General features: G+C 39.2%; 1 protein-coding gene across 3 annotated transcripts in view; it reads left to right on the top strand.

The window, feature by feature from the left end:
• Positions 1 to 13870, top strand: part of EPHA3 (EPH receptor A3) — a 235566-nt gene that overhangs the window by 178220 nt on the left and 43476 nt on the right. For 2 of the 3 annotated variants that reach the window (XM_069785512.1, XM_069785514.1), the window contains 4 exons: positions 2891 to 3053; positions 5423 to 5525; positions 5989 to 6056; positions 10363 to 10488. In XM_069785512.1, coding sequence (XP_069641613.1) covers positions 2891 to 3053; positions 5423 to 5525; positions 5989 to 6056; positions 10363 to 10488 — 460 coding nt within the window. The remainder of the gene's footprint in view (positions 1 to 2890; positions 3054 to 5422; positions 5526 to 5988; positions 6057 to 10362; positions 10489 to 13870) is intronic. The other variant, XM_069785513.1, reaches the window with a different exon arrangement.

Genomic DNA, 13870 nt, shown 5'->3' with positions numbered 1-13870 from the left:
GCTTTTAAACTCTTATTATTCTGGCTTTGAGGGTGGGTAGACCACACTTTTACTCCACAAGGTTTGTAGGAACTGTCGTATTGATGAACAGTTCACACCTGGCAATAAGGGGAAGCAGTATCGGGACTGTGGGTTCCTCCCAAAGATGTGTAGTCTGGTTTTGGCCTCTCAAATGTACATGCAGCTGATGGAGAAAATGTTCTTCCTCATACAATATAAACACTTAACTGTGCTTATCTGAAAAAGGACATACTGTTGACTCTCACTAGTACTGCCACTATAAATGTTAAATGTATCCAAAATATGTCTTTTGTAAAACATAGTTTAAAATTATAAAAGCTTATTTCAAATGAGACACTAAAGGTAGTGGGATTTGCTTCCCAGTAAAGACTGTGTCTGGTAAACTATGCAGAAATATTCAGGAAGAATATGCTTTGTGCATCCAAGCTCCTATTTATCATAGAACAGAGTGTTTGATTAAAGTTCTGCTTGGCAAAGACTGACTCTGCTTTTTGTATATTCCTTCTGCTTATGGCAGCTACAGTGCTGTGTTTCTGAAGTTTTACTTCATCTCCAAGAAAGATAAACTTGGGCTTTTATGTGGTGTTTCACTGATTTGATTACTAGTAACATAAAAAATGACTTACAAAATATGTGTGTAAAAAGCTTACCATAAACTAAGATACCATGACATCCTCCATACCATTGTTTTAAACGTTTATTTTCCAAGTTCCATTGCGGATTATTAACAGACAGGGCCGTGGCTATATTTTCCCTTGCACATACGTATCTGCACAAGAAGGAAATGTTTGCATTTCATAAAAGCAGCCTGAAGTGAGATCAAAATGAGTGTCCAGTCATAGCATACACAAAAGATTTTATGTCTTAAAGACAAGATTATTATGTCTTTGAATTTAAAATAGTTGCCTACATTCAACTGAATGATAAGGAAAGCCTGCAAATTATAATACTAGGCCTTTGTTAGTTCAAAAGTAAATAAATTTATGCAAACCTGTTAGCTCCTTAGAAATGTCTTCCTGTAGGTTTTCTCCCCTGAATTTATAACAGAAAACTTTTTCAGAGAAGTATCGGGAAACCGTGAGGAGGTGCGATGCTGGTTTCCTTTTTATTCTTAGTGTGAGATGAAAACAGGCTGTGGTAAACATTTTTATAGTCATTCTTTGAAGCCTAGGTCCAGCTCACCCTCTTTGAGGTTTTGATTCTGGATGATAACCTTTAGGCACAGGCTTAGCTGCCTGCTCTTTCTTTCTTTCTGTCTTTCTTTCACCCTTCACTGTGATTACTCACATGCATGATGTTGAATATTATGTGGAGATTCTGGCAATTTCCCTAGCTATGGTGTAAATGGTTCTGTTTCTCTCGATATCAAAGACTGCCAGGAACAGGGTAGTTAGGCTTCTGTAGCACCAAAATGAACAGTTTATGATGTCAACCTACTAACAGAATAAACCTAACTTTCTTACTGCAGACAGCGCTGCAGAGCAAACAGGCTAAACTAGCTCTAGTCACGTGAACCTTTCACGTGAAGGTGAGGTGGCTTTGACAATGAATGCGTTGAGTATTTTCAAACCTCTGTACTTGTGCATTGGCACTCTAGTGTCGTTCAAAGTTAAAATGTCGGTACCTTGCAAGCTAATGCAGTCCCATAAAACATAGTGGGAATTGGGTGAGATTGTTTGCATCAGACATACGTTAACTTAACTCAGTTTCTGCTTTCAACCAGGCAAAACTCAATGGGTTTAGTATATTTCAGAGTGTTCAAAGCAAAAGGGCAGCATATGAAATCCCCACCACCTCCAGAATAAAGAAGTTCATGGTTGGGAACCTAAACAACTGAGATTCTCACAGTTCCCCACATGTGTGGCTGCTGTCCAAGAGTTTTTCTGAGGCAGTTCCAGCTGCCATTTTTAGGAAGCTGAAAATGGTCTCTTGGTGCAGGATGGCTTTAGTAAAATAAGCAATACCTCAGGCTCCAAATGCATGCTTAAATTTTTAGGCTATGTGCTTACAGTGGGACTGAGGCATACTTTTATCAGAATTAGCTTTTTACACAGTGTGAAGTGTATCCAAACTTACTAAATTACAAAATGGTCCGTTCCTTATTTTATATAAAAAGTTGTTATGTCAGAAATATGTGACTGTTAAGCAGAGTGTGGTCGTGAGAGTATTATCTGTGCTGGATACACACCTTGGTCTTTAGCAAAAAGCAGTAAGGAGCAAACATATTTCCATTCTGGCTAGTAAAGCCCAAGACTCATTCAGGAGCAAGTTCAGTGGGGTTTTGCCCAAACGAGGATGGACACATCAATCTCATGGGTTTTATAGCATAGTAGAAAACCAGTTACATTCGCCTGTTGGCAGAGCTGAGGTGAAGAGCCTAAGTGGAGTTTCTTTTCTGACTGTTACAAAGGTAAACGCTGTCTTGTAAAACACAAGGCAGTAAAAACTGAATCCTGCAATAGCTCTGCAGGGTTCTAAAATGTCTAAGCTGGCCTGTTACAACTTCCAGTTCAGTGCAGTAGGCAAATCTGGTTTATGATTTTAAATAACATTTTAATCTTCATTTTCTTGTATTACAGACTATGGACAAAATGATGCAAAGCCATATAATGAAATGTCGTATACTCAGCATGTCTAGTATTTGATTTACAGCACAAGGCCATAGAAGCTCTAACGATTTAGATTTCTTGCTAATCAAAAGGTTTTTAGCTGATTGAAAATGAATGGCTGTGCAAACATTTGTCAGGCTACAAATATTAAAAAAATACACTGGTGCTCTCCAGGTGATTTGTAGTAATTTCGTACTGACCACCTCTTGTTTCTGTTTTTTAGGGTGTGGTTTTAATCTGATAATTTCTCTTCCCAAAAGCAGGAACAAGAGACAAGCTATACTATTCTGAGAGCCAAAGGCACCAATGTTACCATCAGCGGCCTCAAACCTGATACCACCTACGTCTTCCAAATTCGAGCCCGAACTGCAGCTGGATATGGGACAAACAGCCGAAAGTTTGAATTTGAAACCAGTCCAGATTGTATGTATTTGCTCAAATGGTTTATACTGACATCGTGCCCAGTTTCTGACTGATTTGAATGGCTGCTTTCACGCCTTTTCTAGTTTAGTAAATGCAACTCATAACTATTTATGATGTGTCTTTCTGGGTAGCATTGCTATATAACTTTATATTTTATCATTAAACTTGAAACATGCTATAAAGAGTATACCATGACTATCACAGGTGGTATTTTCTTCCATTCCCTACCCGACCTCTGCCTCTTGCCAGAATCGATTCCTTGCTAGACCAGAGCTCCTGCCAAGGGAGGAAGTTTGATAGAAAAACAGATTCACAGCCTCGTGCTGTTCCAAGTTTGTGACCTGAACCCTATGGACTATAAACCCCTGCTCCTAGAGAATTAATATTATATTGGTCCATTATTCCTGTGGGTCAGCGTGTAATTCTCCACGCTACTGCAGAGCATTGCTGATGTCTCCTATGTAGCCTTGAGATGAAACTAATATGCACGGGCCAGGAAGGGTGGTCATTCAGCTGAGCAGCTGTTCAGGGAGTTAGGCTGTTTGGGTCCCTTCTCCTTTCTGTCACTACATTTCTGGGTGGCCTTGGGGAAGTTATTTACTGGTCTGGCACTCCATTTTTCTTTTCTCTAAAGCCTAGGTAATAGCATTATTTAACTGATGACCTTATAGGTATTCTTTACAAGTTCTGTTGTTATATCAGAAAGACTCTTAATAGAGCTCATAGTCTTAAATGTTACTTTCTCATCACTTGGTACTATATAGTAAGTCAGACCTGCTCTTTGCTAGAAGCTGAAAGTGGCTTAATGCATCAAAGAGTCAGCCTTTGCTTAGGTACCCAGTTACTGATGTAGACTGATGATGCATAATCAAAGACTGTTTGCTTTTTAGAAGGTCAGGCTTTCACAGGAGACTCGTATCTCCTGTTCAGAGTTATAACACAACTAAGGACTATAATTCTGATACTCTCTCATAAAGCTTATTCCTGTATTCATGATAAGGCTTGAGAACCCATGGTGTAAGAAGTGCTCTGCTAAAAGCAACCAATTTTCAACCAAAAAGAGTAGCATCAAGCCAAATGGTGTTTCACTTGGCATCCATGTCTTTTTGCGATATGTTATGTACTTCATCCCTCCTCCTTCCTCCCCCACCTCAGCTCTTATTCTGAAAAGCAAACAAGCTTCTTGTTTAAAAAAATAGTTATAAATCGCTGTTGTGGTGACATGCAGCTTTGGCATACTGGATGAAACTCCAACTAAAGACAGGACAAACAAGGACAGCAAGGAGAAAAAAACAGTTGGAGTGATAACAAATTTAATAATTTAGAGGTTAATGAGTTTTCTCTGCAAAGTACTATCAAAGAAAAAAAAAAAAAGTAGCTGTCCGAAAGTGTGGAAGGTGACAGGAGACAGTGGTGCACATCTCGATAACGAGCGTACACGTTATACAGAGAACAAATCACATAACTTTGTTCTTATTGCCAAGATACCATAACTACGCGAGTGCAATTGTAGGTCTGTAATAGGCAGAGGCTTCTTCCCAAGGGGAATGGTGTGACTCCAAGCAGGCATGTACACAAACTGTCTAATTTGTGGAGAGCAGGAGCGCTAGCTTTCAGCTCAGTTTGGACAGCTAACTTGAAGCGTAGTGCTGAGGAGCCTCATTCTGCCGTGCTTGGTGAAGTTCGACAGATGTCTGCTGAAGATTGTTCATAACGCCTAAGGTCTAAAGGTGTCCTGTCATAGTATAGCAGTCTAGTGCACCAAAGCTCCATGCTTAGGGACCGCAAGGAAGCATCCAACATAAGGCAGAAAATAGCCCTTCTTTTTCCTATAGACATCGATTAACCATGGATAGTCCTATCTGCTTCTGTGTGTCCCGCTTTTCACAACCTTCACGGGGATACCGTCAAGCTTAACTGGGAAGCTGAATTCATTAAAGCACTTCCCATCACACAGAAGCGAGAGTAAGGGTGATGATTACTGACTGGCTGGGATTGCTTGCCAAGGAAGAATTCCTTACTGACCATGACAAATAATATGTATGTCATGGTATGTATGTTTGTATTTACATATATGTTTATATGTAAGTATCAGTTTAACAGCAGTTACTGTAATCAGCAAGAGTAAAAATCAGCAGTAGCAGAAACAACTTTGGTAAATTGTCAAAGATGGCCAGAGTCTTTTGTTCTCTTCCCTTGTATGTATTTCTCTGATGAAAAACTACTTAGTAGATAAAATATTTGGCAGGAGACCAAATGCTGTGTAGTGATGACTTAATCTGTCTGTTCCCTGTGTGAGTGTCGATTGTGATGTAATCAATGTTATGTGTGGGGGGCGTTATTTATATATTTTTGTGTTAACTTTCCAGCATTCTCCATTTCCAGTGAGAATAGCCAGGTCGTAATGATTGCTATTTCAGCGGCAGTAGCCATTATTCTCCTCACAGTTGTGGTGTACGTCTTGATTGGGAGGTTAGTTTATCATCGGTTTTGCACATTTACTCCCACTTCCATTTCCCCGAGGGGCCTTGATGAGCATGGCAAATTGGGTGTCGTCAGGCAGTAGCATGGCTGGTTTGCGCCTTCTCCTTTGTCTGCTGCCCAGGAGCTCCGAATACTGCTTCATACTCGGTAATGAGCCCGCGAACGTTAGCAGCCCCAGTCATGCAGCAGTTGTTAAAAAATGCTATAAACACATTCTTAGGCAATTGTAAAATTAAACTGTAGGGGTCAAAAATCAACAAATCCTCTCATTAGCCAATTTCCTCAAATTCCCTGAGAACATAACATGCCTCTATAGGGCACAGAGAATGTAAATATCATTAAACTTTCAAACAGGCATTTAATTGTGGAGGGAAAACATTTTATTCTGTTTCCACCTGCAGCTAACATATAAAATTCTCTATATTAATTTTTTTTTCTCTGTTGCTTGTAGATTCTGTGGATACAAGAAGTCTAAACATGGCACTGATGAGAAAAGACTACATTTTGGGAATGGCCATTGTAAGTTACTGAAGCCTTTTAATGCTTCCAGATCTGTTGAATTCATTCCCTAGATAACTGGTATTTTTCAATTTAAAAAAAACCCAAAAGTCATACCTCACTTAAACCAAGGTGAAATTGGGAAGAGAATTATCTCTTCTCTTGTGGGTAAGGAGATTTTCCCCAAACAATTATTCTTTGTTTCAAATTCTTTCATCTGTGTTCAGGTTAGTAATGAGCAAAACATTGCCGTCTATGTTCAAACAATGCGTGTGGTTAGCAATATGATATTGATTCTGCTGTGCATTACTGAAATGCAGAGTGTAACTTCAACTTCCTCATTACCAGCTGTTTAAAGTCTAAGAAATTACTTTTTTTTTTTCCCAAAGCAAAATATAAAATCAATGAAATCTGTCTTGATGACTACTGGAAGGACTGTGAAAATTGCTTGCTTAACAGAGTTGACCCACTAACAATTTAGCTTGGAATTAGTCTAAGCATAGGCTGAAAAGTGATTTGGAGTAGTTTCTTAAATTAAGAATAACTACTAAACAAGTGTCTCTCAAATTAATGAGATTTTTAGATCCAGCTCTGTTTACAAACATGTTTTGTTGAAGTCCTGATTCCCCACTTGTAAGAATGAATATGTCTGTGCTTTCTTTGGGCCTCCTCGAGGACGAAGAAGAGAGCCTTTCTAATGACTTACGTTGTCTTTGTACCACAAAAATTGTATATAGTTAAGAATGTGAGATTTTGCTTATCCTGAGGAATCTGGGCTACTTTTGAAACATGTTCAAAAGCCAAACCAAAAGCCTGTCTATTTCTGATGTTTGCATACTGTTTTTAATAAGGCTTAATGGGACTTTATTCATGGCTACTGTGGGTCATTAGGCTGTGCCCTGTGAAAGGAGCAGTGTGGAGCAAGATCCCATCCAGGAGATGCTCAGGGGAAGAAGTGTTGATTTTCTGAGCCTGGGCTTGTGTTCTGGCTACCAGGAAGAAGTAGCTTGCTATGACCCATGGCTGGAGGAGAATGTCTTCCTGAAGTATTTCAGCTCCTCTCAGATCCTGGATCCTCTCTGCAGGGTGCATAACCCTGCAGCACTTTTCCACAGCAGAGGAGCTGTGGATCAGGAAGACTTGATCACGGTCAAAGCTCCATCCATACCCTCTTTAAAATAGAAATAAATTAGTTTTGGAGCAGGAGAAGCTGAGAGGAGAGGAAGGTGATAGTTTAACATTCATGATCAGAAGTAGAGGGGGCGTTCTTGGGTTTTTATCAGCGCATTTTGGATTTTTTTTCATCCTTACAGGACGAAGATAACACCCTTTATAAACACCGAGACTGGAAATTCCTTTTTTCCACCCACAGAATTCTTGGTGTCTAGTGAGCATGTTTTTAAAAAGAAGCAATAGTTTGTCTCTGAAGCTGTTTCAGCTCCAGATAAATATCCTGCTACACCATGTAAACCGTGTTGAACCATATATTTCTATTGCTTAGCATGTTGTAAGTCTAATGTACATGGGTTTTTTGCACACAACGCTGGCGCTGTACCATCTGCAAGAGAAGAGTTGTTGGTACCATAATCAGGTGCCTCCCCACCAAATAGAATTGAATTAACATTTTAATGAGGATTTACCTGCAGTAGTTGGAAATTAGAACTGCTTCCTAATCCCCATGACAATGGAGTGACTGTTCTCTGACTGTTCATATTATTATTATTTTAAGTTTGGAGCTCCTCCTTAGCTGCAGAGAGCCGTGAGCATGCATATCCACAACACGTGTGCTCCTTCCCCTGCACTGTCAGGGGATACACAAGCTGTAACAGTGGGTTTGCTTCGTGCAGCCCAACAACCACTAACCAACTAGTCTCAAAAAATCTGTACGGTTACATGTGGCCCATAGAATTAATGCTTCATCATCCAAATTTAATGAGGTTATAAAATAAAAGCAGCCAGTAAAAAAAGTGTCACAGACAAATAACAGGGCAAAATTTGCTCTCCTTACTCCCACACAAAGGAAAGTTGCAATCGCTATTCTTAAACATGTCAGTGCTGTTAAATTCCTGTGGATTAAATTGCTTTTAATTTGGCTTTAGATATTTATGTACTGTTTTCTGAGTAGTGCCATGCTGATTCACTGTGTAGTAAGAACAGAGCCAACCATGGACCTGGTACTTCTGTTAGAAATTCTTGAAAATGATTTCTTGATTTTGTAGATATTTATCTGTGTGGATTTGTATGCATGTATGTGTGTGGCTGTGGAAACTTTATTCTACTAACTTACAGTCTTTCTCAACGAATAAGAAAATTGCTCCTATGAACTAAAAAAAGATAAAGTAACTTCCATGGCTGTCGTAAACTTTCAGCATCTTAAATACAGCAGCTGGTTTATTTCAGTCAGTTTATTCTGAATTACTTTAAAAAAGGCTTCAGCCATGAACTATTCCCTGCAGCCTTATTACAAATCCTATAATATTACTTCAAAGGACCAAAAATGTTTCACCTCCTCAGATCCTCTCCCTTTGCCTTCTTCGGCTAGGCCCTTTTTATTTTTTTGCTACCTTGAGGGCAATTCATGCTGTTAAAATGAAAATGTAAATTATTATGTTTGCACAGAATGAGCTGTAAAGTAGTACAGCTTAACACATGTGCATGTGTTTATTATCTGTTTTTCATGACAGAACCCAGTTACTATACAGGCTGCCCTTAATTATTGGTGTGAAGGGATTATTCTCCTTGCAGTCACCATCACCTGATCTTGGGAACCTCTGGGGTCAGCATTAAAAATCTGCAGCCAAAAACCCCACAGTGCAGAAGCTTTTAATTGTTATTTTTATTGGGGGTATGAGGGAGCCTGTAATGTACATTCAGCATGGACGGAAAGGAGAATTTACAAGATTTTTAACCAACAGCAATATACAGCCAATTACTTTTTGTTTTACTTGCAAGTAATTCTGTAATCATCGGGCTCTTGAAGGAAACAGTCGGCATTTAATGCCGTGCACACGCAGCCCTTGTGTTAAGAGCATGGCTCTTAGTTTGCATTGTTTTCGAGGCAATTAGCTTGGGAACTCAGTTTTATCATTTCTTTGTCAATTCTGAGGCCAATAAATCTCCATAAAATTGATTTTTTTTTTCCATGTACACTTGGGATTGTTTGACAAAACAATGGTGTGCTCTAACTAATGGTCCAAAGGTATTTTTTCCCATCTGTGTAACCCCAGCAAAAAAGGTTTAACTATTCTAGCAGTCAACAAATTGATGCAGTATAATAATGCCAAGCTGGAAAGGATATTCCTGAGTGGGTTAAGGCAGTGTTTGTAGGAGGAGCTAGCATTTTTTACAAGACTGACTGGTACAGTTAGGAGAAGCTAGAATACATGTCCAGGAATGCAAGTTTTGTGTCAGAAGCAGAAAACTTCAAGCTGGATGTAACGGTTATTTCACTTTTTGTTAACAAAACATCTTTGTGTTCTAGAATGAATACAGAGGCAGGCATGCATGCAAGGTACCGGGTGCAAGCACAAGCAAGCAGAGCCTTGAGCTGGGAAAGGGGAATAAGGCTATGCTTTGCCTTCAGCATCTTTGCTGGAGAGAAAGGCTGGGAATGATAATATGTTCTTCCCACCCCTAGTCCTGCTGGAGGAAAAGATGTGGAGAGCTTGAAACTGCCCTTAAAATCATTCAGTCATTTGAACTAGTGCTTGCCCTGGAAAAACAGAACAATCCCTGGCCAGGAAACTGTAGAGGGGGATAAAATAATGGCATGGATGTTAGGGTAACTGAGCACTAGAACCAGACTAATATTAAGAACAACTGGCTGCCATCCTTGTACGTACTAGGAGAGGGATTGAGGCAGAGGTGCATTTGTTCATGTATAATTTTTTCTTATGCATCTTGTTGGAGGACTCGGAAAGAAAAAGTTTGAGTTAATGTGCTCTCCTTAATATATTCCTAAGAACTTTTCAGGTTGACTGTAGCATCACACATTTTATTCCTTGCCTCTTTGTTGTGATCTTGAAAGGCACGATATAAGGCAGGAAGCTGGGAGGGGTGGGTAGTATTTTAATGTTTGAAAAGTTGTTAAATATGGCAAGTGCAGATATTTTTAAAATTGGTTTTCAGACTTCTGTGCAATAACTACATTAATGTCTCTGGTTTCACTCTATGTTAAGATTCCTGAAGACCCGTCAAAAGCAGTTGATTTGAAGAAGCAGTATACCTTTTTCATCTATTGAATTGGTTTCTATTGTCTCATGAGCTTTCTTTAGAAGCATTAATTAAGTCTAAGTAACATTTTCTCTCTGAATTTGTTTCTACACAGTAAAACTCCCAGGCCTGAGAACTTACGTAGATCCACATACATATGAGGATCCCAATCAAGCTGTGCATGAGTTTGCCAAGGAACTAGATGCTTCTAATATATCCATCGATAAAGTGGTTGGAGCAGGTAATGACCATCAGATATATTGAACTAAAGGTAGTTTTTTGCTGTATGCTGTTTCACATCTTTGGGTTTATACTTGTGACTGGAAAGAAAATGTTCTAAAGTCTTCAAATCAGTAGGTCATATTTACAGCTGACTTCAGTGCATATGAAAAGTTAAGGGCCACACGGTTCCATTTTTTTTCCCCAAAGAAAGCAGATAGCAAGACAGTTTTTCAAAGGACACCCATTAGCCCACACTTGGACACAGCACTGCTGGGAGTGAAAAGAGAGTTCAGCTTCACTTCTATGTTCCTCTTTAAAATCTGTCAGCACAGAGAATGGTATCAACTGTGAAGATGTTTTCTTTTTTTCCCTTAAAAGGACTGTTGATTATTATGCCTTGAGTGAAACCACAAACTCATTTCATACCAGTCACCACGCATCCATCAGACTGCAATGACCTTTGGTCATCGGATTGATTTTGGTCACTGCTTTGGATTTGAATTATCGATTTAGGAGGAAGGGGTTGTCTGTCTGATAACTGATTGTATGAGCCATACAGACGCCATAGATTGTTGGGTTTACAGAAGACAAACTGTTGAAATGAACAGATTTTGTAGCAGAGGAGCCAGATTACAGAAAGTCTCGTCTCACTGAGTTGTCCGTGTTGCAATGCACCATGTAGTTCCTGACTGGATGTGTGCTTGCTCTTTGAAGTGAAGTGGCAGATTGTCTCATCGAGTCAGAATATCATGAAGTGTTAGCTTTCCTGCTAAATTAAAGCATTTGTGAGAGTACTATTGATTTTTAATCCATTGAAAATTACTGGTTCTTTTGTTATTGATTTTTTGCTTCTCTCTAAATTTACCATTTGAATTAAAATCATGAGATGTGAGAGAGACAGACTTCTAGTGCACAGAAAAAGATTTTCATTTGGAAAAAAATGTAGAACCAAGCTACGGTACTCAGTGCATCTCCTGAATCACCCAGTAAAAAGAAACAGTTTTCATCCTCTCTTACTGCAGCTACTCAACTGCTTGTATGAAGTTAGGTTATTATCTGCAAAGGTAGAATTCTTGTTCCTTGCTGGTTTTAATTTTGCCCCACAAGAGTGCACTGTTCTCCATCATCTTCAGTCAAGGCAGCAAAGCTCTGCTTACTGCATATAATGGAGAATTAATATGGGGATAGAGAAGGGGGATACTGAAAAGCTAAGTTCAAGAGCAGTATGTTTCCTTATAAGACTTCCAGGGGCCTTCGTTCATAAATGTAAGCTTTCTAAACTTGGCCTTTATGCGGTATATGAATCTAGAAAACAAATTCATAAGAAGCAATGATATGTCATATTTTATAGCTCGTTGTTCTGACCTATTTTTAATCAGAATGCAATGAGAGGTAAACCAAAATTTGCCAAATATGGCCTCTGAAAATGGAGAAAGAGTTTTCTGAGAGGCTTCAAAAAAGGAATATGTCCTAAAAGAGTCAGGTGGTATTAAAAATAAGTCCCTTTGCTCCACTCCACATCAGTGAAAGTGACAGTAGGTTCTGCAGGTCCTCTACATTGAAGCTTGGACTCAAGATATAATAAAGCCATTTGTTGGAGGCCATGACTCAGATTCATGTAGCCTAAACTACATACGGCATTACAGTCAGCATTTCCTATTAACAATTGCCAGAGGTGCCAACAGGAAGAACCAGACAGGGACGAACAGATGAAAATCAGGCTGTAGAGTGCTGGGAGCTTCCAAAATGCATTCATAGCATCACTTTACACTGCTGTCATGTTCAGCACGTGGTAGCTTTTGCATTTGGAGTGAGTGCCTCTGAGGCTGCTTTTGCAGGAACACTTCTGTCCTCCCTAAAAGCAGAAAGGCATTTCCTGTCTCTTACTTGAGTCAATGACTTATTTGAGTGAATGACTTAGTCCTTTCCTGCCCTTCTCCTTTACAAATGCAAGTGTGAACGAAATTATAAAAAGACTGTGATTTGAGAAGAAGGGATTCATTTAACAGCATTGAAGTGTGACGTAAGTAATGAGACCTTCAAGTCAGGCAAGTAATCTTGATATTTGGAGGTACTTTTCCAAGTAGTTTTTCACAGCTTTAGCCAGAAGTCTCTGAGAATAGAAGGCAGTTTACATAGCTTTGAAAACCTACCCAAATGCAATAAGGAAATACTCTTATCCAAAAGAACCTCAAGAAAAACACAAGGGATTTTAGTGGGAGGCTAAGCATAAGAAAATTGAGGTCAGGAGCCACTTTTTCAGATTTTTCTTTACAGTAATTCTTTCTTTTAAAACAACTCACTTGTTTTTATGGATCCAGTTCAGCAAACCACTTAAGAAGTTTGAATCCAATTGGACAGCAAGAGAATGCTACAGAAAGTACTTTCTTGCTTTGGGGTAGATTTAAGTATATGCTTTGCTGAACATGAAAGCAAGCATTTGCTTTTCTTTCAAAGTTTAACCATACTTGTAGCACAACATCTTGTTGATCAAAGTGTTTCTAAAATTTAGGGGCTACCTTTCCATGAACTTACTGTGAAGGTTTGCAGTGTCTCAGTAAGAGCTTGTAGAACCTTGCTAGAGGTTCACGAGGTTTATGAAACATTCAGCTTAGGTGCCTCTCCAGCTCCGAGGGAGTTCTGTGCACAGCAGTACAATCATGATTTAAAGCACAGCAAAGTAAAGGGAGTAGCTAATTTCACAGAGTCATCTTTTACTTGTCCCCTGGGTCTAAATGCACAGCAAATGCCATTCACTGATGCACTAAGCAGCCTATTTAAAAAAGAAATTAAGATAAGATCTCCCGAAGAGAGATTTTTATACCATGAACAGCCCTCCTAATAGTATCTGTTTGCTTTCCACATGTAAATAGACATATCAGTCTGCAGGGCAGGTTATACAATGTTTATGTGTGTAGCATAATTAAAAATAAACACTTCAGAAAGGCTTTACGTGAAAAGCCATCAACCTCATCTCTTAAAATCAGTGCCAGGTTTTCCACCTTCCAACTTGAACACAAGTCCTTATTCCTCCTGAACAATCCATGATGAGATCTAGTCCATTTCTTACTGGGACCATATAATAATGATCTGCAGGAAAAAGATGTAGTGTAACTGCATGTCACTATGGGTGTTGACCAGATAGACTTACGTAGCATCCATACTGTCCTGTATATGAAAGAACCAAAGGTTAACATAGTTGGGCTGCCCAGTGAGCTTTCTCCAGTGAAAACATTTTCCAAGAAAACCCATTTTATATTCATGGAAGACAGTAAGCTCCATTGCTATAAAGGGTCCAACTTCTAGTCTCTTGCAGCATCCACTGGCCTCAAGGCACTTGAGGAGTCCAATTAATCACCCAGGTTCTAAATTGTGCAGCCATGGCTAAATTGGACTGTGTT

Source organism: Haliaeetus albicilla, chromosome 6 (genome assembly GCF_947461875.1).
Source record: "Haliaeetus albicilla chromosome 6, bHalAlb1.1, whole genome shotgun sequence".
NCBI classification, from domain to species: Eukaryota; Metazoa; Chordata; class Aves; order Accipitriformes; family Accipitridae; genus Haliaeetus; species Haliaeetus albicilla.
The sequence above is the reverse complement of the archived record's forward strand: the minus strand, read 5'-3'. Positions and strand labels throughout refer to the sequence as shown.